The following is a 23,239-nucleotide window of genomic DNA, read 5'->3' on the forward strand; positions in this document are numbered from 1 at the left end:
AAGTACAGGTCCCAATACCGATCCTTGAGGGACTCCACTTTCTACAGCCCTCCATTGGGAGAACTGTCCGTTTATTCCTACTCTCTGCTTTCTGCTTCTTAACCAATTTCTTATCCACAAGAGGACCTCTCCTCTTATTCCATGACTGCTAAGCTTCCTCAGAAGCCTTTGGTGAGGTACCTTGTCAAACGCTTTTTGAAAGTCTAAGTACACTATGTCCACTGGATCACCTCTATCTATATGCTTGTTGACACTCTCAAAGAATTCTAATAGGTTACTGAGACAGGACTTTCCCTTGCAGAAGCCATGCTGGCTCTGCTTCAGCAAGGCTTGTTCTTCTATGTGCTTAGTTAAGCTAGCTTTAATAATACTTTCTACCAGTTTTCCAGGGACAGAAGTTGAGCTAACTGGCCTGTAATTTCCGGGATCCCCTCTGGATCCCTTTTTGAAGATTGGCGTTACATTTGCCACTTTCCAGTCCTCAGGCACGGAGGAGGACCCAAGGGACAAGTTACATATTTTAGTTAGCAGATCAGCAATTTCACATTTGAGTTCTTTGAGAACTCTCGGGTGGATGCCATCCGGGCCCGGTGATTTGTCAGTTTTTATATTGTCCATTAAGCTTAGAACTTCCTCTCTCGTTACCACTATTTGTCTCAGTTCCTCAGAATCCCTTCCTGCAAATGTTAGTTCAGGTTCAGGGATCTGCCCTATATCTTCCACTGTGAAGACAGATGCAAAGAATTCATTTAGCTTCTCTGCAATCTCCTTACCGTTCTTTAGTACACCTTTGACTCCCTTATCATCCAAGGGTCCAATCGTCTCCCTAGATGGTCTCCTGCTTTGAATGTATTTATAGAATTTTTTGTTGTTGGTTTTTATGTTCTTAGCAATGTGCTCCTCAAATTCTTTTTTAGCATCCCTTATTGTCTTCTTGCATTTCTTTTGCCAGAGTTTGTGTTCTTTTTTATTTTCTTCATTCGGACAAGACTTCCATTTTTTGAAGGAAGACTTTTTGCCTCTAAGAGCTTCCTTGACTTTGCTCGTTAACCATGCTGGCATCTTCTTGGCCCTGGTGGTACCTTTTCTGATCTGCGGTATGCACTCCAGTTGAGCTTCTAATATAGTGTTTTTCAACAACTTCCAAGCATTTTCGAGTGATGTGACCCTCTGGACTTTGTTTTTCAGCTTTCTTTTTACCAATCCCCTCATTTTTGTGAAGTTTCCTCTTTTGAAGTCAAATGTGACCGTGTTGGATTTTCTTGGCAATTGGCCAGTTACATGTATGTTTAATTTAATAGCACTGCGGTCACTGCTCCCAATCGGTTCAACAACACTTACATCTCGCACCAGGTCCCGGTCCCCACTGAGGATTAAGTCCAGGGTTGCCGTCCCTCTGGTCGGTTCCATGACCAACTGGTCTAGGGAATAGTCATTTAGAATATCTAGAAACTTTGCTTCTTTGTCATGACTGGAACACATATGCAGCCAGTCTATGTCCGGGTAGTTGAAGTCACCATTACTACCACATTTCCTAGTTTGGATGCTTCCTCAATTTCATATCTCATCTCCAGGTCTCCCTGAGCATTTTGATCAGGGGGACGATAGATCGTTCCCAGTATTAAGTCCCTCCTGGGGCACGGTATCACCACCCACAACGATTCTGTGGAGGAGTCTGCCTCTTTTGGGGTTTCGAGCTTGCTGGATTCAATGCCTTCTTTCACGTATAGAGCGACTCCGCCACCAATACGTCCTTCCCTGTCCTTCCGATATAGTTTATATCCAGGGATAACCGTATCCCACTGGTTTTCTCCATTCCACCAGGTCTCCGTTATGCTCACTATATCAATGCTCTCCTCTAAGACCAAGCACTCCAGTTCTCCCATCTTGGTTCGCAGGCTCCTAGCATTAGCGTACAGGCACTTGTAAGCAGTGTCTCTCTTCAAGTGTCTTTGGCACTTGTGGTTAGGCCTGTGGTAATTTTGCTCTTCTGAATTTATATCCTGTGCCCCTGCTCTCACAATGCCTACTTCTAGGCCTACCCCTTTTAAAATTTCATCATTTCTTTGGTTTTTATCCCAGGGGGAGGTTTATTCCGAACCGGACCTTTCTCAGCTCCTGTCGGGTTTCCCCCCTCAGTCAGTTTAAAAGCTGCTCTGCTACCTTTTTAATTTTAAGTGCCAGCAGTCTGGTTCCATTCTGGTTCAAGTGGAGCCCGTCCCTTTTGTACAGGCCCGGCTTGTCCCAAAATGTTCCCCAGTGCCTAACAAATCCAAACCCTTCCACCCGACACCATCGTCTCATCCACGCATTGAGACTGCGAAGCTGGGCCTGTCTGGCTGGTCCTGCGCGTGGAACCGGTAGCATTTCAGAGAAAGCCACCTTGGAGGTCCTGGCTTTCAGCATCCTACCTAGCAACCTAAATTTTGCTTCCAGGACCTCACGGCTGCATTTCCCCATGTCGTTGGTGCCAACGTGTACCACGACCACTGACTCCTTCCCAGCACTGTCTACCAAACTATCTAAACGACGGGCGATATCCGCAACCTTCGCACCAGGCAGGCAAAACACCTTGCGGTCTACACGCCCATCACACACCCCACTGTCTATGTTCCTAATGATCGAATCACCCACTACAAGGATCCTTCCACCCCCTGGAAATATATCCTCGGCACGAGAGGATAGCTGCTCATCCCCCAAGGAATGGGTCCCTTCTAAGGGATCGTTTCCCTCTTCCTCAGCTGGATGCTCTCCTTCCCTGAGACCATCGTTCTCCATGATAGCAGGAGAGCTATCATCCTTGGAGTGGGACACAGCTATAACGTCCCTGAAGGCCTCCTCCACACACACCTCTGCCTCTCTCAGCTTTTCCAGGTCAGCCACCTTGGCCTCAAGGAAATGAAGTCGTTCCCGGAGAGCCAGGAGCTCATTGCACCGAGAGCATACCCACGACTTCTGTCCAACAGGCAGATAGTCGTACATGCTGCAGGCAGTGCAAAACACTGGAAAGCCCCCACACCCCTGCTGGCTTCTTACCTGCATAGTTTTGTTTAAGGTTTATTACGTCAATGGGTTGGAGACTGCGGTTTAGTTGAGGTCAGGGAACAGACGGGCAGAGTGGGGGGCCCTGGCCTCCTCGCCCTGCTGCCGAACTCGCTCTGCTGCTTAACTCGCCTTGACGCTTCGTCAGCTGGGGCTCCCTCTAGCTCGTGGAGCAGGCTCCCTCGCTAGGGTGCTCTGACTTTATATGTGTGGCTGGTTCCTCCCAGCTACTGCTGCCAGCCAATGATGTGTTACTTGAGGCTGATGGCTATCAGCTGGGGCTTAACTCTTTAGTATTCTCTCAGACTTCCTTCCTGAGTGAGGGGCGGGGCTGTTTAAGCTTTTGGCTGCTTTTAATCTCAGCAAGGGGCTGCGCCTTCCAGGCAAGTCTTTTGTGTTTGTTGTTTTCCCACCTAGAACAGCCTGACCTTTCTTTAACCTAGGGAAACAGAGCTTGTGACTGTGTTTCAGGAAGGCTGAAGCTGCCCTTTTTAGCAAGGACTGAGCTGACTCTCTCCCTGTATGTATTGGTGGAGTTTCCTTTTCCCCCTTCTCTCCGACTGGAATTTAGCCTTGTTTACAGTGTCCCCTGAAGCTTTCCTGCTAGGGTGGTGTTGAAAACTAGCTTTCTATACGCTTCCTTCTCCTAGGATCTGTCTCCTAAAATATAGGTTCTTTCAGGATTTGGCTCCTAGCTCAGGGTGACCTTGGGCTGCCCTTATTAGTTATTGCTCTGAGCTGTTTTACTTCAATTAAATAATGGAATAAATGGGAGCTACTTACCCTCTTTTCACTCTGCTGCTTAACTCGCCTTGACGCTTCGTCAGCTGGGGCCTTGACGCTTCGTCAGCTGGGGCTCCCTCTAGCTCGTGGAGCAGGCTCCCTCGCTAGGGTGCTCTGACTTTATATGTGTGGCTGGTTCCTCCCAGCTACTGCTGCCAGCCAATGATGTGTTACTTGAGGCTGATGGCTATCAGCTGGGGCTTAACTCTTTAGTATTCTCTCAGGCTTCCTTCCTGAGCGAGGGGCAGGGCTGTTTAAGCTTTTGGCTGCTTTTAATCTCAGCAAGGGGCTGCGCCTTCTAGGCAAGTCTTTTGTGTTCTGCTGTTCACAAGCACCATTTTGGAATACAAAACAATGGAAGACACAGGGTAGAGACACACTTAGCTGTTCTGCTGATTCCAGTGCATCTCCACCTCTCCTAAAAACAGAGGGGGGGACGTGACTATTATTATTATTATTGTTATTATTATTATTATTATTATTATTAATTGCATTTATATACTGCCCCATAGCCGAAGCTCTTTGGGTGGTTTATAACATTAAACACTAAAAACATTAAAAACAAATATACATTTAAAAAAAAAATTTAAAAAGCAATTTAAAAACACATGCTAAAATGCCTGGGAGAAGAGGAAAGTCTTGGCCTGGCGCCAAAAAGATAAGTGTTGGCGACAGGCACACCTTGTCAGGGAGATCATTCCATAATTTGGGGCCACCACTGAGAAGGCCCTCTCCCTTGTTGCCATCTTTCAAGTTTCCCTCCGAGTAGGCACCCGAAGGAGGGCCTTTGATGTTGAGCACAGTGTACAGGTGCGTTCGTGTCAGGAGAGGTGTTCCATCAGGTATTGTGGCCCCAAGCTGTGTAAAGCTTTATAGGTTAAAACCAGCACCTTGAATTGCGCTTGGAAACATAAAGGCAGCCAATGCAAGCGGGTCAGAATAGGTTTTATATGTTCGAACCGTCTGGTCCCTGTTACCAATCTGGCTGCTGCATTTTGCACAAGCTGCAGTTTCCAAACCATCTTCAAAGGCAGCCCCATGTAGAGTGCATTGCAGTAATCTAACTTGGCGGTTACTGGAGCATGGACAACTGAAGCCAGGTTATCTCTGTCCAGATAGGGGCCGGGCCACCAACCGAAGTTGGTAGAAGGCACTCCATGCCACTGAGGTTACCTGAGCCTCAAGTGACAGAGATGGTTCTAGGAGAACCCCCAAGCTATGAACCTGTTCCTTCAGGGCGAGTGCAACCCCATCCAGAACAGGTTGGACATCCACCATCTGGTCAGAAGAACCACCCACTAACAGCATCTCAGTCTTGTCTGGATTGGGTCTCAGTTTATTAGCCCTCATCCAGTCCATTGTCGCAGCCAGGCACCGGTTCAGCACACTGACAGCCTCCCCTGAAGGAGATGAAAAGAAGAAATAGTGAAACCCCACCCCTTTTTACTGTAAAACCTGGTGGGAGCAGCTTGAGTGCATTTTTTAAAATCAGCTTCAAGCAGATTTTGCAACCAATCAGCACGTTAATCCATTGCCCCTCCAGGTGTGGCTAATGGAAATGCTTTGCTGTAGGCGACTAGTGTGCTCACAGCCATAGACACCGCGCCTACATAGCTCGCTGGGCAGGAGGCTTGCAGATAGCACACACAGCCTTCTGGGAACAAGGGTTCAAAACCTACCTAGGGAGGAAAAGACTCTTTTGCCAAGCAGTCAAAGGAAGCGGCCAGGGCATACCACAAGGGGAGCCACAGACACACACTGGCAGTGGCGGCAACTTCCAGCGGCTCGCTGCATAGGAAAGGGGATTGGGATGCAGGAGCTGGGAGTCTGAACCCCACTAGAGGAAAGGAACAACATAGCCCTGCTCATCTTTTGCATGCCTGGCTAAAAAACGGTCATGGCGGTGTCAAAAAAGAGGGGCTTGAACCTACAGTACAAGCCCCACAGAGTAGCTCTCTAACCACTTAGGCACAGGAGCAGACAGGAGTAAGACACATCATGGGGCATTGACTTCCCCCCACTGCAACACCGAGTCACAGGAGCTGCAGGAGGAAGCACTCCAGTCTGGTGGAAGAGACTGTGTTTTACCCGCAAGATAGATTCCAAGGTACAGCCCTACATTACAAAAGGATGAGGAAGGACCCCCACACTCCCAAGCACACCTGAGCCAATCAGGAGGTAGTGCTGTATGGACCAATAGCCTGACTCTTTCATGGGCCAGCCGGCGCTTTGGGCCCACCCCATCTCCATGGCACCTCACAAGAAGACTCCATGCACCCTGCTATTTTGCCTAATAGGCTAGCCCTGCTGGGCAGCATCCCCACAGCCTCACTGCTCCTCCCTCCCCATCATACCTGCCCCTCTCTCCACTGCCAACTAATTGGAAGCCAACTAACCTATCCCACCTGTGGCCCCCAAGAGCCCTGCCCCCTCCCAGGCCAGGGAAACTGAGTTAGCAAGAGAAGAGCCCCACTGACCCTGAGCCTATCAAGCTCCCATGCTGCCCCCTCAGGCCAGCTCCAGCCAGCTCTGCTTAGCGTGTGGGAAAGAAATCCCTATCTACCACTCCCTAACAATAAAGAAACAACACATGCGGCAAGGTCATCCCTTTTATTGATCACCATTAACTGGTTTGGAGGAGATCCTGAAAGGGTGAAAATATGCGTGGGGGTTGCCAACCAGCCACCCCAGCAGTGCTTCTGTGCCTTTGATAGTGGCAAGTACAGTCTCCCTTGGGGCACAGCTCTCTATTAGGAACCCCATCATCTACTACGTAACTACAGAAGCCTGCACAGTAAGTAGGTTAGCAAAACTCCAATGCGTGAACAGCCAGAAGCATCCTGGTCACTACTGCTGGTCATAGGGTGGGCCTCCCTTGTGGCCACAGTGGAACAAAGTGTGGGACGGATCCTGTACCTATGGAAGAGTGACCTGTGGAAAGCAGGAAGAGGCACAGACAGAGAAAAGAGCAACAGGCAGCAGCTGGAGCATACGGCCCCTTGACCTGGATGCACAGTTAAGTGTTTGTGAGTGACAGTGGTGCCCCCTGAGTGCTCAGCCAATGCTCATGCCACAGCCTGCCCTTACCCCCCCCCGTGAGGAGGAGGAGGAGGAGACTGCAGTGACTTTGAATACACACATTGCAATGGGATGGGGGTTGGGGAGAGGAACGCCTCGTTCTACTCCATGTACCTGGGGTGCAATCGGGCAAGAGGGAAGTGCTCACGAAAGTTTGGCAATGGCTGGAGTAGAGTGCACAGCTTTTGCCAGCAGGGGCTTTACCTGCATGTGGGGATCGGTGTCTTCCCTCGGTGTGGGAAACACTGCTCCTCGCTGTTGGGGAGGATAAGCAATATAGTGTAGATAAGGCACAGTGTTCACATGTGGCAGAGGGGGAGATTTGGGAGGCAGTTGCAGAAATCCTCAATTAAACCCTGGGGTCCACTTTCCTGTGCTTACCTGTGTGGAGTGCTCTGTCTCCCCCCCTCCGCAATTGCAGGAACTGATGCTGGATGTTTTCTGTCTGGTGTCCCAAGCTGAGGCACCACATGTTCCCAATGTGCTCAAGTTGACCATGTGTGTCCTGGAGAGAGGCTGTTTTGTGCAAAAGACTCCCTTTGTATGCAAAGTGCCCTTTCTCCATAATTTCCCCTCCCCAGAGTTCCCCCTCATGAGGTCTAAGTGTTTACCACATAGGGACAGAGAGAGAGACAGCCTCATGTCGCACATCCTATTACCAGAGTTGTGAACTCTCCGTGTGGGGCTTATATACTGGCAGTGGTGTGCTGTGATTAAGTGTGTTGACCAACACCATAACCATACCCTTTGTTGTGGCAATGTGGGTGGAATGGGCATGAACATGGGGAGAGCTATTTTCTTTAATCCCTTCCCATTAAAGTTGGTAAGGAAATGTCTAATGCCATACCTGTAAAGTTGCACTACTGACAGCAATGTGATCATGGTCTGGAGTGGAGTATAAGATATGGTATAAGTGTGTAAACCCTATTCTTCTTGCAACTCCACTCTGTTTCAGTAGTTCCACCAGCATAACTTCACTGACAGAACAGACTGATCAGCATATTGTTTTGCCAGTGTATCTCACGTTCAGCCAAGTATAGGATTGCTTTGTTGTTCATCAGCATATGACTCTGGTGCCTACAGTGTTACTAAACAACTTCACCGTTCCCCTCCCTACATCCTTGATTTTCCACACAGTTTTGCATATGTGGGTAAGGCATCCTCCTTACTGTTGGCCTACTGGGTGGCGTAGCTGCATTGGCCTCACAGAACCGAAGGCGCAAAATAGAAAAGCGGATGCCTTTGGGTTGTTTAAAACTTTTAACAACATCCCTACAAGGTTTTTCTTTTGACATAGACTAGTTCTGACTATGGCAACGATCAAGACTCAACATATATCAAACCAGTGCACTGCAACTTAAGGAGACCTGAGGCTAAGCTGCCAAGAAAGAAAGAAAGAAAATGGTTGGCTCCATACTTTACCAGGGACCACACACAAAACAAGCTGCACCCTCATGTCTTATAAAAATGAAACGCAGCAGCAAATCTGCAATATGCCACCCCAACACACCCAGATAAAGTGTTGAAATCTCATTACCAGGCATCAGACACCATGTACACAAGATCACACTCTTGTTTAACTAATTGGGGAAAGCTACCATCCCCTGCTTCTGTACTCAGACAATCACTAATGCAGACTACAATCCATACTTCAGCCATGTACAGCCCAGGCGCCATGCTTCATACATGCTACCTTGTTCAGCAACACATTAGGGAAGCTTACACCTCTTCAAGCTACTTCTCCTGGCTGCCTGCAGCTTCCCATAGAATGAATTACTCAATGAAAACGAAGCTTCCTGATTCCCCACCCTCCCCCTCACTGATGGTAAAATGCTCATCTAGTAGGTCTAGCAGGTAGAAATTTGAACTTAGATCTAGAGGACCTGAGTTCAAGTCTTATCCCTGTCAACAATTCACTGTATGGTCTGGGCATCACTAGACTCTCCACCCCTTTAACCCTTTAATCTGTAAAGTTGGAATAATAAATACTGTAAGGGCAAACACAAGATCAGAAAGTAATTACATTTCCAAAGTTCTATGACCTTGGTGTCCAACATGGTGCCAATTCGCCACATATGACAAAATGGCTACTGACCTCTGGCAAATTGGTGCTTTACTTCTACCACCTTTTTTTAAAGTAACATTTTTAATACAATTATTTTATACATGCACCAGCTCAGAAGAGTGTCCACCCTCCACCCTTTACAATCACAGATTCATCCTTGGGTCCTATATGCTTTTCCAGTTTTGAAAAGTACAGAATTGTTTTTTAAATTCATGCAAGATCCATTTCACCTTGCCATCTACAATTCTCAACTATCTCAAGAGCTTGTGAGACTTCTTTCTTTGGAGAGGCACCTTTTCAAGATGGATATGATTTTACCTTCAAAGCGCTCATCATCTGAAAGATGATTCGATTGTTACGACGTGAACTTAAATTTTAAATCAACATGAGTTCACAGTTCTAAGTACAGTTATTCCAAAACTGTATTGGTTCAATGTAGCTCTGCGAATCAACTGTTTCTGTGGTAAAAATGGTAAAATCAAATATAGGTTGCAGATATTGGACAAAAATTGGGAGGTGGAGTTGAGATGTAGTTTGATTTTTTTGCCTGATTTCCATGTACTACTTAATGAAAAGATATGTCACATTCCTAATTAATTCTATCAATAAATAATTCAAAACATTATTGTGTATTTCTCTACTGTCAAAAACATGGGAGGGGGTTGTCCTGTGGCAAAAATGTTAACACATTCGCCACAATTTTAGCAAATACAAAGAAACTGTTGTATCCCACTGTTCTATGAGAACAGTAAGCTCATAGCTCATCACTCACTATATTATTATTATTATTATTATTATTATTATTATATTTATATCCTGCCCTTCCTCCCAGCAGGAGCCCAGGGAGGAAAACAGAAATGCCAAAAAAAAATTTTAAACATCATAAAAAGACCTTAAAATACATTAAAACAAAATGTTAACATTTTTAAAAAGCTTTAAAAACATCTTTAAAAACAATCAAAAAAAGGGTTAAAAACATATTATTAAAGAAAACATATTAAAAGCAATTCTAACACAGATGCAGACTGGGATAGGTCTCAACTTAAAAGGCTTGTTGAAAGAGGAAAGTCTTCAAAAGGCACCGAAAAGAGAGCAGAGATGGCGCCTGCCTGATATTTAAGGGAAGGGAATTCCACAGGGTAGGTGCTGCCACACTAAAGGTCCGTTTCCTATATTGTGCAGAATGAACCTCGTGATAACATGGTGTCTGCAGAAGGCCCTCACCTGCAGAGCGCAGTGATGGACTGGGTATATAAAGGGTAAGACGGTCTTTCAGGTATCCTGGTCCCAAGCTGCATAGGGCTTTGTACACCAAAACTGGAACCTTGAACTTGGACCAGTAACAAATGGGCAGCCAGTGCAATTCTTTCAGCAGCAGGGTGACATGTTGGCAATACCCTGCCCCAGTGAGCAGTCTCGCCACTGCATTTTGCACCAGCTGCAGCTTCCGGACCAACCTCAAGGGCAGCCCCACATAGAGCACATTACAGTAATGCAGCCTGGAGGTTACCACTGCATGGACAACAGTGGTCAGGCTATCCCGGTCCAGAAATGGCCGCAGCTGTCTTACCAGCCAAAGCTGGTAAAAGGCACTCCTAGCCACAGAGGTCATCTGGGCCTCTAGCGACAAAGTTGGATCCAGGAGCACGCCCAGACTATGGATCTGCTCTTTCAGAGGGAATATGACCCCATCCAAAGCACGCAACTGACCAATTATCCAAACTTGGGAACCACCAACCCACAGCACCTCCATCTTGCTATGATTCAGACTCAGTTTATTGGCCCTCATCCAGCCCACCACCGAGTCCAGGCAGCGGTCCAGGGCTTGCACGGCCTCTCCCGATTCAGATGTTACGGAGAAATAGAGCTGGGTATCGTCAGCATACTGCTGACACCTCACCCCAAAGCTCCTGATGACTGCTCCCAAGGGCTTCATATAGATGTTAAACAGCATGGGGGACAAGATGGTACCCTGCAGCATCCCACAGCACAACTGCCAGGGAGCCTAAAGACAGTCACCCAATGCTATTCTCTGAGAGCAACCTTGGAGATAGGATTGGAACCACTGTAAAACAGTGCCTCCAATACCCAGCTCACCAAGTCGGCCCAGAAGGATACCATGGTTAATGGTATCAAAAGCTGCTGAGAGATCAAGTAAGAATAACAGGGTCGCACTCCCCCTGTCCTTCTCCCAATAAAGGTCATCCATCAGGGCAACCAAGGCCGATTCAGTCCCATAACCAGGCCTGAACCCAGACTGGGATGGATCAAGATAATCTGTTTCATCCAAGAGTACTTGCAATTGCTGTGCCACAACCCTCTCATTCACCTTCCTTAAAAAGGGGGTATTTGCAAGCAGTCAGTAGTTGTCACAAACCAATGGGTCCAGGGTGGGCTTTGACAGGAGTGGTTGGATCACCACCTCTTTCAAGGCACCTGGAACCACTCCCTCCCGCAATAATGCATTGACCACACTCTGGATCCACTCAGCCAACCCCCCTCAGCAAGCTTTAATAAGCTAAGAAGGGCAAGGGTTGCGAGGACACATTGCTGGCCGCATCATCGCAAGCACCTTGTCTACGTCATCAGGCCGCATCAACTGAAACCGTTCCCAAGTAGTTGCAGCAGATGTTGCACTGGACACCTCATTGGGGACTACAGTAGATGTAGAGGGGGATGCGATGGAGGCAGAGAAGTGGGCCTTCTTTGCTGCCCTCACCGCCACACAGTAGGCATGGTTATAATGTTTTACTCGTGCCCAATCAGCCTCACAGCATGTCTTTCGCCACTTGCGCTCTAGCTGTCGTCCAGCTTGTTTCATTGCCCTTAGCTCACTGGTGTACCAAGGTGCAGACCGGGCTCCACAATGCTGGAGAGGGCACTTGGGGGCAATCGTGTGGAGAGCCCGACACGCCTCACTGTTCTACAGCATGACAAGGGCTTCAACAGGGTCACCTGCTCTATCTACTGGGAACTCCCCCAGGGCATTCAGAAATCCAGTGGATTCCATTAGGCTCCGGGGGCAGACCATCTTAATCTGTCCACCACCCCTGCAGGGAAGGATCGGAGCCATAAGTCTAAACTTCACCAGGAAGTGGTCTGACCATGACAATGGGGTGACATCCACCCCTCCTATCTCCAGACCACCCCTTCCTCCATCTGGAGCAAAAACCAAGTCGAGGGTGTGCCCTGCCCTATGCGTCAAGCCAGTGACGACTTGAGACAACCCCATGGTTGTCATGGAGGCCATGAAGTCACAAGCCAGAACACTAGAGGCAGCCTCAGCATGGACATTGAAATCACCCAGCACTATCGTTCTGGGCTCCTCCAACACCACAGCCAAGATGGCCTCCGCCAGCTCAGTCAGAGAAGCTGCTGGCAGCAGGGTGGATGGTACACCAACAGCACCCCCAGTTTACTGTCTCCTTGGCCCAACACCAGGTGCAGGCCCTCACAGCCAGCTCCAAGACAGAGTGGTTTCCTGGTGACAGAGATGGAAGTTCTGTAGACCACAGCAACTCCTCCCCCTCCCCCGTCCCTGCAGCCTGTGCTGGTGTTTCACCGAGTATCCAGGTGGGCAAAGCTGGGTTAGATCAACTCCTCCCAGCTCACCTACCCAGGTCTCAGTAATGCACACCAAATTGGCACCTTCATCCACAATCAAATCATGGATGAGAGTGGTCTTATTGTGTACTGATCTGGCATTAAACAACACACACAGGCCAGTGGGCACAGCAGATGAGCAATGAGGAACCCATCCATGCGAGGAGTGGCAGCAAGGAACAAGGCGCAGATAGCCTTGCCTACGCCTTTTGTGGTAATTCACCACATCCCCATGGCTATATTTCCCTCCAGCCATGATCACTGAAATTGGGGTGGCATTACCCATGTTCCTCTGTACTAAGACTCCTCCTAAACACCTGATATGGACCGAACATGAGCCCACCAACAAATCCTGCCGGAGCCAATTATCCCAGAAGGCCTCTGCGAGAATTGGAAACAGTCATACCCATTCAAACTTTTTCACACAGGGCCCATCTACTCCCCCTCCTGTCTCACACCCAGGGAGGGCCAACCTTCTGCCAGTTACAGACTCTCACTCTGAAGGCATCTGGTGACTTTCTCCTACCATTCAGTTCACTGCACAGGCTCTCACCCTTTGCAGGAACTACAGATGCACCACAAGCCCTCCCCACCACCAATCTCCTCTAGATTGGTTTAACAGAAAATCAAAACAAACAAAAAAGGAAGGTAATAGAAGGGGGTAGTGCCCTCGCCCTCAGGACTCCCTAAGGGGCTCCCCAAGGGCAGCTGGGCTTTTATGCCTCCTGACCCAGCCAGCAGCTGATGCAAGAGGCTGCAAGATTAACTGCAGCCTCTCTCTGGAGCCAGGGTCAGGCAGGGGGTCCCAGTCCTTGCAGCACTTACCAGGGACTTCAGCTGCCTTGAGAGACAGCACCCCAAAGGAGCAAGCAGCAAGCACCGAGATACTCAGCTACTCACTCCCAGGGCAGGTCTCCTTCAGTCCCCTAGTGCTGCAGCTGTTCCCAAGGGCAGTTGGGCTTTTATGCCTCCTGACTATACTGTGCATTACATCCATGCAACGACACAGTCCAGCACTTTGCATGCACACATGCATCTCATACGCACATAAAATGAACACACAAATATATACTGTTTCACGTACTACATTGTCTGTTCTATACCTTACAACTGCATAAGCAGATACTAAGCAGAAACACACACACAAGCTGCAGACACAAATCCATGTATGTATATAACCCATTATCCCTTACAAACACATTGTGGTATCCCTTATCATTGAGTCTCGATTCAATTCTATATATTTCTTGGGATGTATCTCAAACACATATCTCCAAGCCTTCATATGGGACACTTGCAAATTCATCTCAGATTAAATGTGCCAGGCCTTCTCCCTTTACTGCTAGAACATGGCACAGAGTCAAGCAGACAGTTCTGTTGTGGTCCTTGAATAAAACCTGTTCCACCCACTTGGGATGGGTAATAATGGCCAAGGGATAGTTGGGTTGAATTATGAGAAACAGCCCACTACCCCTGCCTCCCACCTACCCATGCCTTAAGCACCCTTCTACATTTTAGTGTTGGGAAGCAAGTGTGTGTCAGCCTTAGGAAATGACTTGAGGCTTTTTCGGTTATACCATTGTGCAGGCAGGTTTCCTGTGTTATCGCAGCCTAACCAGGATTGCTGTTCTTCTCTCCCCCTCACATCCTGCCATCCCAATAACCAACATTCAATGACATTCCTGCCACTCCCCTGGGGAGATCATCCTTCCTTAATCCCCTTTCTTCCTCTCCCCCCCATCCCAACACACATGACACATGACCTCCCACATGCGCATGTTCCTGTCAGACCCTAAAAGAGCAAGGACTGGGGCTGGAGGGTCCCAGCAAAAAGACCCATAGAGTTTTGAGAGAGGAAAGATGAAGTGTCAAGGAGGGCCATTTACCATGTTTGTTCTTTGAATCTGATTGACCTGCACTGCCGCCCCGCTCCACTCTATAGCACTAAATGAGTTGAAACGTGATTTCATGGTGAAAGGCCCAAAGGTCACAGGCTGTGGTAGCTGCTGCTTTAATTAATACAAATTCCAATGGTAATAAATTATGGGGGGGGGGAAGAGAACTAACCCAGAAACAACTACTAAAAACAAAATAAGGCAAAATGGGGAGGGGGGAGCAAAATATATATATATTATTTACTTTTCCCTGAGCTCAGTAAATAAGTTTTGTGGTAGGGGAAAATTCAATCAAGAGCCAGACGGTAGCACAAGATGATGAGATATAAGAAGGGGAGTCTGAATCTCCCATTTCCTACGGTGACCTCGGTTCAAACTAGTATCCCAGCTTCCCTCCAATTCTGGATAAATGGGAAGTGTTCCTGCATCATCACAAAACAAAACCAGACATTTGAGACCATCTAATTTGACCACCTGTACACACCCAAGACAGTCACTTTCCTCAAGCTGTCTAAGCTGTAAGTCCTCTTCCCCCACCTCTACCCCAGCCTTTAGCAATCTGTAAGCTCCCAAGCCTGATCATTGCCTCTGGGCTGCAGACTTATGTGGCTGGCTGGCAGAGATTCTTTGTCTGCCTTCAACACCTGCGTGGCAAAAGCAGAAATACAACAGGTGAATCCCATCACAGCACAATCTTTGCCATCTCAAGCAAAGCTTCTCCTGATGAATTGCTCCTCATCATAGTTGGTAAGGCAGAGGAGTCCCATCAGGAAAAAGAAAAGCTGGCAATGTGAATGACTGGACAGTCCACCCTATTCCCAAGACCTTGGGTCAAATGTTAGCAAAAAAGATGCCCATTTTTAACCTGGATTGGGCAGTTTGACCATAGAAAATCTCTTGGTATCATTCTGAGGCACCCAGACTGGATATGCTCTGAGCCAGCCTTCCCCAACTTGGTATCCTCCAGTTGGACTCCATCAGCCGCAGCCAGCGTTCAGGGATGATGGGAACTGTAGTCCAAAACACAAAACTGGGGAAAACTGCTTTAAGACAGCCATTGTCTCCTACCTATCGGTTGCACTTCTTATGTGCCTTCCCCCATGTGGTATGGTCATCTGGTAGCTAAGGATGGACAGCAGGACTCAGGTTAAAAGAAAATGAGTGATGCACTTATTCTTACCAATTCACACTTTCAAGAAGGAAGTGATTGTGTCCTAGGCATTCCCACCAGTTTTAAATTGGTATGGAAGTCAGCTAGTTAGAAGGCCATGTTTCTAACTTGAATCTGTGGTCCTCCTAACCATAGCCTCTTGATGAGCCCAGAAAAAGCAGTTTTTCCTCTTGAAAGGCCTCAGATCTACCATCACAGCCAATTTTTTAGAAATCTAGGATACGCTGCCTGACTCTCCGTTGGTAGCAAAATTTGCAAGATCTTGCACTTCTCAAAGTGCAGAGGGATGTGTAGCTCAGGGTGTTAGGAAGCACTCGCTTCCCCTGAAGCCCATTCCAAGAGGTGACTCATTCCTTGCACTCACATACAGGAGCTGGAGAGACAGTTTACATATTTACCAAAAGGAAAAGGGCTGGCCCTATGGATCCCAGGAATAGCCATTGTCATGAGTCCATGCCAAACACAAGACTCACTTTGAGCCCCAAAGAAACTAGGCCCCACTCGGTGGGGGGAGGCGTGTCTGCTCTTTGGCACTGATCAGGCTATAGCCCTCAAGGAAGGGACTTGCCCTTCGAAGAAAATGATTAAGACATTGTGCGTCTTTCATAACAAGGCAGCTCAGAACAGCGCATCCTTTCTTCCTAATGAGCAGCAGCACTCTGCATGCCTTGGCGCATGCCTTTCATCCAAGCATCCCCAAGCCTTTTCCAAACATGATGCTGATTGATTAATTAATTAAGTCATCATCTCCCCCCACCCAAATAAATAAATAAATATAACCAAAAAAATGCTTCCAGTCCCACTGGGTCTTTGAGGAACATAATGTAAACATGTTTCTCTGCTTTGTAAAATAATGAGTCACAAAGAAGGAAGAAAGTGACTGCTAATCTCGGAATGATACAACAACAACTAGGACTCAAAAAGCAAACACAGGAATCCAATTTCTCTGCTAGGCCCAAAATTCTCTCCCTAAACTGGAAAGACAATTATCACCCACGTGTTCTAAATCCCTCTTCCCTTTTATTGCTGGAGTAGATATTGGCGATTGTATTCTCAAGTCAAAATTTCCTTTTTTTCTGTGAATGGATGTTTATTTTCTGCTGACTTCATCACTAAATCCATTTTGGGTTAACACATTTTCAGTCCTAATGCCACAAGCCCTGGGCCTTTTGTTGATTTATTTATTCACTTTTTCTCTGCACCCTTCCTCACACCTTCCCAAAGACTCAAGACAGGTAACAATATCTTATCTCATTTGGTCATCAATATAAATCTATAATGAAGGTTAAAGAGACAGCCGAAAGCCAGTGTGGTGTAGTGGTTAAGGTGTTAAACTACAACCTGGGAGACCAGGGTTTGAATCCCCACACAGCCATGAAGCTCATTGGATGACCTTGGGCCAGTCACTGCCTCTCAGCCTCAGAGGAAGGCAATGGTAAACCACCTCTGAATACCGCTTACCATGAAAACCCTATTCATAGGGTTGCCATAAGTCAGAATCAACTTGAAGGCAGTCCACTTCCACTTCCAAAGAGACAGCAACTTGGGATAGTGACTCAAAGCCACTCAGTGACTGAGCAGGGGATTTGAACTTAAGTCTCCTATGCCCAAGCTTAGCACTTCAACCATGTGTCTAAACTCCACTCGATAATTGGAGGGGGTGGGTGGGTTGTACAGCACCTTCACACAGAATTGCTAGACTGGGTGGTTGCAATGAAACCAAAAGCCATCCAATTGGACTCTTGGGACTGCAGAGGACGCCACACACACAAACTGATTACCAAATCAAGGGGAAAAAGCAAGGCTCCTGTCATTGTAACAAAATACAGCCTATGACAACACAGAGCAGCACAAAATACCTAGCCAAGGCATAACAGAGTTTTCTGTATAGGATATAGACTACGTTTAGTACATCTGACATTTGGGAACACAGAGATTTTAATCTGCTCTTGCACACCAGAAGAATCCTGAGCTGGGGAAAGAGCAAGACCTTATCTGGGAGACACCGGCAGGTCTCTGACCCTCTCAAATGAACGAGTTCCGTGTGGACTAAAAGAGCTACCCATCCCTCAAGCAAATTGGCTTTTTGTTTTAGCTATAGATGACAATCTTACCCAAAGGATAAGACCATTGGACCTCAGTCTATACATGGGACTGTCCCCAGTTCTGGAGAGAGAATTATGACTGGTAAATTAGAGCAGTCACGGAGGAGCCTGATCTCCTAGTCTGTCTAACCTACTTCTAGGAGAAGAGACCCAAACCCCCAACCATGAACTTAGAAACTGACACTGAGGAATGGAGCCTCTTTCCCAAGCGTTTTCATGTCAAAGCAAATGCCTGTTGGCGAGAATTTCACCATTAAGGATAGGGCAAAAATATGTCTGTAGAGGGAGATGACAGCAGGGATTATAACATGCTGCGGGGGGGGGGGGGATAATCCTGACGACTACAACCATTCCTAAAAGAGACAAATCTGCTTCGACACTGCATTCCTGGGAGAGTTGTAATTATAGAAAGGCTCCCAAGCGACATCCCCTCCAAGCCCTTGGGGGCTTGGAGGTGCAGCATTAGGAGCAGGATATGTAATTAATCTCCCCTTAGTATGGTGCATATGCTGGGGGCATGGAAGGGGAAGGCTGTCAATTCTGGGCTGCGTGGTAAAGGCCTCGCCAACCGTAGACAGTCAAAGAGAAGAATGGGTTTGTTAAGGGGGGGAAAGCTGGAGAAAGCCAAAAGGAAAGGCTCTTACCTTTGGCCCCAGAGACTGAGGAGCAGCAGGGGGCAGAGCCAGAGAAGCAGGGTTTGCCCCATCCTGGCTGCTGGAAGTTTAGTCTCTACCGGCTGGTTCTTCTCGTTTAAGGGCTGGTTGGATGGGGATGGGGTAGGTCGTCTCTTCGCTGCCGCTGCCGCTGCTGCCGCCGTCGCCGTCGGCTTTGCTCCCTCTGCTCCTGTCACTTTCCTTTGCTCTTTTAGGACCTCATTGATCGCCTTGGATTGGAGCGGGAGGCGTTTTTGTTTTTTGACAGCTCTTGGCAAAGATTTGCAAGCCCAAACTACAGCGAGCACCTCGGGCCTGCCCTCTCTCTCCTCCCCACCCTTCTCCCTCCTTCACCAGGGCAGCTGGTTTTCGAAGAGGCGTTGTGGGTTAGTTGTCGGTGAAGGCAACAAGGGGCTCCACGGCTCTCCACGCGGACAGGTCCTTTTTCTCCTCCTCCACCACCACCGCCCCCCCATCCGAGAGCGCCGGGCGCGGAGGGTAGAAAAGGAAAGAGGCTGGCAACGATGTCTCTCCCCCCTCTGTCTATGTACACACCCTTTTCCCTTTGCAACTTTTGAACCCCCACCTCACTGGGCTTGCTGAAGTTATAGCAGGGTTGCAGCGGCTCTATCTGGGCAAAGCAACCTTTCTCCGGGGGAAGCCGGGGGAGTCAAGGGTGGGGTCCGGCTGCGCGGAGCAGGCACGTGCGGCCCCCGCAGCCCGCCCCTCCACTCATCGCGGCTGCTCTAGCCCGGGCAGCTGGCGATCGATCCCGGGGCACGAGGGGGAGCGCACGAGGCTGCTTGCAGCGACTGGCGACCACAGCGGCGGCTTTTCGGCTGGGACGGCACTGGAGAGAAGCAAAAAGCTCTCCACGCGCAGCGAGCAACCGCCGAGCCAGCGCCCCAAGCCCGAGTCCCGACACGCCCGTGCAGGAGCCCTCGGGCAGGCAGGCGAGGAAAGGACGGGCCGGGAAGCGTGTGCCAACCGCACACCCAGATACATGCACCGTCTCACGCATATACACACGCCACGCACAGCCATCCCATATAACGCAATCCAGTCGTCGACCCATGCGCCCACCTCCTTTGCAGAGAAGTACCGGATCCAACTCTGCAAGCATCCCCACACGTGCGGGGCACGACGCTCCGAATTCGCGCACAGCCACACATCACCATGCACACAGCCGCGCGCACGGACACACTCCTGCGAACGTCCCGAGAAAGAAACAAACGCAGCCCGTTCACGCAAAACTTGTACAATAACCGGCAGTCACGAACATTATTGCATATATTATTTATATGCTGCAGACTCCTTTTGCCACACTTTTCATTTTATGCATGCAGCTGCACAACCCTGAAACACAGGCCACTCACGCAACTATAATACCCGTCAACATTCACACTTGAAAATGCACACGGTTCCAATAATGCGCGCGCGCACGCACACACACACACCAACTTCATCATACAGTCATTTAGTAAAGAATCTTGCATGCAGGGTCCGTGGATCCTTCAATGTAGACGTGCATATACAGCCTAGCCTTTCCATATTTCCACACGCAGACAGGTACATGGTTCTAGGATTGTTTTACTGTTGTATCCTGCTCTGAGATCAACCCACACAGGGCAGATTAGAAATCTTTTAATTAATAAACAAATGGAGATGCACATGTTGCCATTCCATAACACAACCCTGTTATGTGATCCTTGTGACAGCTAGGTCTTGTCTGTCTATGCTAGGTCAGGAGTTCCCAAATTGGTCTGTGACACTCCAGGAGCCCAGGAGCTTCATTCAGGTGGTCCGAGGCATGTCCACATTAAACATTCATACTGATTTCTAATTGCATTTGAATTCCTTCTTTTTTTTCTTATATATTGTATTTTACTGTATTTCAGTTTGAATTCCATGGAATCCAAACTGTAATACCATACGATATAAGACATTATTCAAATACAATTAAAAACCATACAGCATCTAGCACAGTGCATTGCAATCGCTACGACAGGCAGCAAAATCATTAAGTGGTCCGCCAAGGCCCTCAGCAATTTTCAAGTGGTTGGGGGGGGGAAGTTTGGGAATTCGGGTCTAGGCTGATGGATGGAGTGGAGGAAGGGGCTTGCTGGAGAATGGCTACTTCTGCTGCCTCATTGGGAGGGCGCTGAAATATAGATGATCTGAGTGGTGTTCATTATGAGGCCTTGACTATTCAGTATGTGCTATACTAAAGCAACCATTTGAAATAACTATCAGTTCCTATCTTGCTAATGAGATATCCTGACAAATACATTTGATAGGATTGTTCCTACAGCCAGAGGCTTATTTAACACAGGTTTTTTATTTGTACCTCCCTGTCCCCAGTTAGGACACTCAAGTACCTTCCTCCTTTCATGTATGTACTTCAAATCCCAGTTGAGGATGTGAGAAGTGAGTATAACAAGCCTTCATGTCTGCTACATGTGAAGCCTAAGAAATGAGGTTATTGGCCTAAAAGACCTGTGGAAACTTAAAGTCAATGGTCAGAATGTACAAACCTTTCATTTCACACTTCCCTTTGGTCCAGGGGTGGGGAACCTTTTTCAGCCAGAGGGCCGCATTCCATTCTGGGCAACCTCCTCAGGGTCACGTGCCAGTGGTGGATGTGGCAAGAGGCAAAAGTGGGTGGAGCAAAAATATAATTTTCCCCTTTATACAGTAGGCTAGTTTCTACACACATGCAGACAGCCCTCTCTGTCCTCCATCGAGGTAAACGTGAAGCATTATCACAGTAATAATTGTAGTCATCCCCTCCTGGATCATCATGACCAGCACATGGACTGTGGATACGAACCCACTGTTAAAGCCTTTATTTTTGAAGACAATCTTACTCGGTCATGAGTGATCACCAATGCATGAATTAATTGTAGTAGTTGTTGTTATTACTTTATTTATCATTCGTCTTGCACCCAAAGACCTCAAGGCGACTTACACATTAAACAAGTAAATATTAAAGACATACAACAACAACTGAAAGTGATCACACTAAACATCTCCCCAAGTACGCATTTCCCATCATAAAATTATCACAAGCCATCACCACAAAACAGCAAGCAGCTAAAAACATTCAATAAGCAAGTGAGAGACAAGCTGTCAACTACGTTCAAATGCTTTGGTGTAAAAAAAAAAAAAAGTCCTGACCTGGCATCAGAAAGATGCTGGGACTTGGGGGCCAGGTGCACCTTTCTGGGGAGAGTATTCCAAAGAGGGAGAGTTGCTGTAGAAAAGAGTTGCAGAGAGGGGAATTACAGCTGTTTAATAATGTCTTTTCCTTATTCATTATCCACATTTCCTTTTCAGACCAACTATAGCCCAACGCAGACTTTACAGTTGGAGTAACATAAACACTTGAAGGGGGGTTAGCAGGGACAAGTGCGCCAGCTCTCCTCCCCTCCATCTCTGTTTCAGTTGCCTTCCAACTTGGGAAGGTGGCTGAGGAAGGAAGCCGAGGAAGGAAGCCCCATACAAAAGGCTCCCCACCAGACACTTGGAAGGCATGATGGGGCAGTGCTGCGGAGCCACCTTCCCGACAGTGGTGTTGCTGCCACTTGGGCAGCCCCATGCCACCACACCATACAGGTAAGTGGCAACAACGCCACTGTTAGGAGGGCAACTTCACGGCAGCACTCCACCACCATGCTGGCGGCTCCTGCCAGCATGTCCCCTTTCCATTGGCTCTGATTTTCACTCCTGCATAGGAATGATCTCTTAGCCTAGTCTACTTGACAGGGTTGTTGGGAGGATAAAATGGGGAAGGGAACACATACACGACCCTGAGCTCCTTGAAGGAAGGGCAGGAGTTTAAATATATAATAAATAATTTACCTGATGGATTAATAAATGAAAATAAAATAAGTACATTTCTTTTAAAAATCAGCTAACAGCCCTGGTAGAAGTGAATACATGTTTTTATGTTAATTTTTCTGTATGCTAGTACGTGCTTGTGTAGTCTTCTGTATCTTAATAAACAGCTTTTGATACTTGTGGTTTTACTTGAGATTTCAAGGGGTTTGGCACTAGCATTGCTCACTTTCAGACTTCATGAGCTGAATCCACATGATTTGGAAGTTGGACAGATGTGCATCCAGTGTACCTATGTCCCCCTGTCTTAGCTTCTGCTGTGACTAGATGGATTTGCTGCTCAGTGGCTGCACACATAGATGGAGTAAAAGGAATACTTGGGAAACTGTAAATTATTTTTCCATCTAATGTGAATTATGTAAACAATCATCATCATCATCATCATCATCATACAAAGCAGCTGCAGCATTAGTTAACATAGAAGAAATTCAGAGTGTTCAAAGTGCTTTGCATACATTATCCTAGTACAGTAGGGCCCCACCCATACGGCGGGTTACGTTCCAGACCCCCGCCTAAAAGCGAAACCTGCCAAAAAGCGGAACTCCGTCAATAAAATGGTGCCCAATGCCCGAAAAATGCCGTAAAAGCAGAACAGGTGTTGTATGAGTGAAGCTTTACTCTAATTAAAAGCCGCCATATTTGCGGGCCGTAAAAAGCGGATCCCTACTGTAATCTTTACAATAACCCTGAAAGATAGATCAGATATATCCACATTGAAGGTGGGGTATAGTCTTGATATGGGCCATCCCGAGACATTTTTTCTGATTGAGATGAACAACAAGACAGTGCCTCCTGCCCATTACATGCACAAAAAAGCTGACTAGAGTGCCAGTTGAATCTTACTTCAACACTGGTGACAGAATAACATCCTCCACTACATCTGAGGCAACAGACTAATTTAGGGTGGCCAGGATAGGCAGGTTAACATACATAATTCTGTCCTCCAT

At 47.6% G+C, this 23,239-nt stretch overlaps 1 protein-coding gene across 1 annotated transcript in view; it reads right to left on the reverse strand.

Moving 5' to 3' along the window:
* WNT10A (Wnt family member 10A) overlaps positions 1-19,267 on the reverse strand; it is a 92,241-nt gene extending 72,974 nt beyond the window's left edge. Inside the window, exon 1 of the mRNA XM_061609339.1 lies at positions 18,387-19,267. Coding sequence (XP_061465323.1) covers positions 18,387-18,448 — 62 coding nt within the window. The 5' untranslated portion in view covers positions 18,449-19,267. The remainder of the gene's footprint in view (positions 1-18,386) is intronic.
* Positions 19,268-23,239: the final 3,972 nt, after the last annotated feature.

The sequence above is a fragment of the Rhineura floridana genome, chromosome 2 (assembly GCF_030035675.1).
Source record: "Rhineura floridana isolate rRhiFlo1 chromosome 2, rRhiFlo1.hap2, whole genome shotgun sequence".
Taxonomy (NCBI): domain Eukaryota; kingdom Metazoa; phylum Chordata; class Lepidosauria; order Squamata; family Rhineuridae; genus Rhineura; species Rhineura floridana.